Here is a 981-nt window from a genome sequence, read left to right as displayed (position 1 = left end):
TATTTCTAGCAAAATCTGGGCTTTCATCCCCATTTCAGAGTCTGTGCAGTGACCAAGCCTCTCCCTCCCAGTCACTTTACCATCTACCAGGCTGATTCCTGGATGGAGTTCATTTCATGAAAATGCTGCTTTCTGGCCACTGACAGTTGCTCAAGTTTCCATTAAAATAATAGGGGGGAGTGTTAAGTGGCCTCTGTGTGCCCGGCACCATGCTGGGCGCTTTTACGAGCATCTCACTGGGTCTTCACAACCCGAGGAGGAAGATGCTGCTATTACTGCCATTTTACAGCTGGAAAAACTGAAGCACACAGTGGTAAGGTGACTTGGCCAGGGTCCCATAATGAGTGAATTACTGTGTTTGTGGGATTCATGTAAAACAGCCAGAGGCCCTTCATTCTCAGAAAGGTCTTTTTTCTTTTGCTTCAGCACCACACTTCCCTGGGGTCCATCTTGGTGCCTGATCTCTGGGGACTAACCAAGGCTCCACGCCCTTGTCTGTCCGTTCGTTTTCAGAGGTTCTCCAGCGGGTGAATGAGCTAATCGCCACTGGACAGTACGGCCGGCTCTTTGCTGTGGTCCACTTTGCCAGCCGGCAGTGGAAGGTGACCGATGGGGACTTGATTCTGATTGAGAACACACTGGAGGCCAAATGCGGAGAAAGGATTCGAATGGAGAAGGTGCGAGTGGGGTACGACAGGGCCTGGCTTCGCCTCAGGCTTTGCAAAGCATTTCCTCCCCACGCGGGGCAGTGTTTTACTAAAAGCAGGCACTTCTGGGGCCTTTTGGCCAGGAAGTGTCTTCCTAGGCCTGGGGGCCAGACCCAGCATTTCCCAGAGGCTCCTGGCCGTCCTTCCAGGGCTCCCATTCTCCCTCCACATCCTTTTCGTACCCTGTGCTGGGGCCCTTATACCAGAGCCAGCCTCCCCCTTAGCCAGGCTGCTCCAGTGGCAGAAGACACTAAGGCCAAGCCCTGGAAGGACC

The 981-nt window shown here is 53.5% G+C and overlaps 1 protein-coding gene across 1 annotated transcript in view; it reads left to right on the top strand.

Annotated features, from left to right (window-relative positions):
* Nucleotides 1–981, top strand: part of MRPL21 (mitochondrial ribosomal protein L21) — a 9,174-nt gene that overhangs the window by 3,227 nt on the left and 4,966 nt on the right. Inside the window, exon 4 of the mRNA XM_069066536.1 lies at nucleotides 514–677. Within this exon, the coding sequence (XP_068922637.1) occupies nucleotides 514–677 (164 nt within the window). The remainder of the gene's footprint in view (nucleotides 1–513; nucleotides 678–981) is intronic.

The sequence above is a fragment of the Petaurus breviceps genome, unplaced genomic scaffold, assembly GCF_028583685.1.
Source record: "Petaurus breviceps papuanus isolate PSGF00001 unplaced genomic scaffold, PetGlider_PUasm1.0 90721, whole genome shotgun sequence".
Taxonomy (NCBI): Eukaryota; Metazoa; Chordata; class Mammalia; order Diprotodontia; family Petauridae; genus Petaurus; species Petaurus breviceps.
This window is presented reverse-complemented; position numbering and strand designations above follow the sequence as displayed.